General features: G+C 44.7%; 1 protein-coding gene across 1 annotated transcript in view; it reads left to right on the top strand.

Annotated features, from left to right (window-relative positions):
• CSUI_010338 (uncharacterized protein) overlaps positions 1–665 on the top strand; it is a gene marked incomplete at its 3' end in the record, with an annotated part of 1,131 nt that extends 466 nt beyond the window's left edge. Inside the window, exon 2 of the mRNA XM_068070443.1 lies at positions 1–665. This exon is cut by the window's left edge and continues 1 nt beyond it. Coding sequence (XP_067917581.1) covers positions 93–665 — 573 coding nt within the window.

The following is a 665-nucleotide window of genomic DNA, read 5'->3' as shown; positions in this document are numbered from 1 at the left end:
AGGTAATTGTAGGAAGCAAAAGGCAAAAGACCAAAAGTGATAGAGTTCGATCGTCAAGTGAAAGCCTTTGTGGTAAGAAGAAACCATACGTGATGAAATCGCGTGTTGATCAGTGCATGTGGGGAAAAATGAGTTCAAAAATAGGTGAAGTGTCAGCGAAAGAAATAGAGTTACCCGTGGAGAAGATAGTACTAGAAGGTCGTGAGTGGGCGGCATTCTTGAGTACGGGTGTTACAGAAAACCTGATTCATCCTGCATGTGCTGAATATTTCGTAGGACGTATTGAGAATGTATCTCGGAAAAGGAGTATTGTGACCACATTAGGGCAACAAGTTAAGGTGATAGGGAGAATCTCCAACCTGATAACAAGTGTGAGAGAGTGTGTGATGCGTCAACGTTTCCTAGTTGCGCGTATAGGACACCAAGTCATCCTAAGATGGGATTTTCTGAAGGAGGCGGGACTTATGCCTAAATTAACGAAGATGCTTGTTGAAGACCAAGAAAGAACCGTGTCAGTGTTTCCCAGAATGGGTGAAGAATCGGCAAGGGTCATGACAGGAGAAGAGAGAGGAGTGAGTACTACGAACGAGGATGAAGAAATGAGCGATGGACCTTTGGTGGAGTACGTGGGAATGGTGGGATGTTGTGAGGTTACAGGAGAGCAA

The sequence above is a fragment of the Cystoisospora suis genome (assembly GCF_002600585.1).
Source record: "Cystoisospora suis strain Wien I chromosome Unknown contig_7165, whole genome shotgun sequence".
NCBI classification, from domain to species: domain Eukaryota; phylum Apicomplexa; class Conoidasida; order Eucoccidiorida; family Sarcocystidae; genus Cystoisospora; species Cystoisospora suis.
The sequence above is the reverse complement of the archived record's forward strand: the minus strand, read 5'-3'. Positions and strand labels throughout refer to the sequence as shown.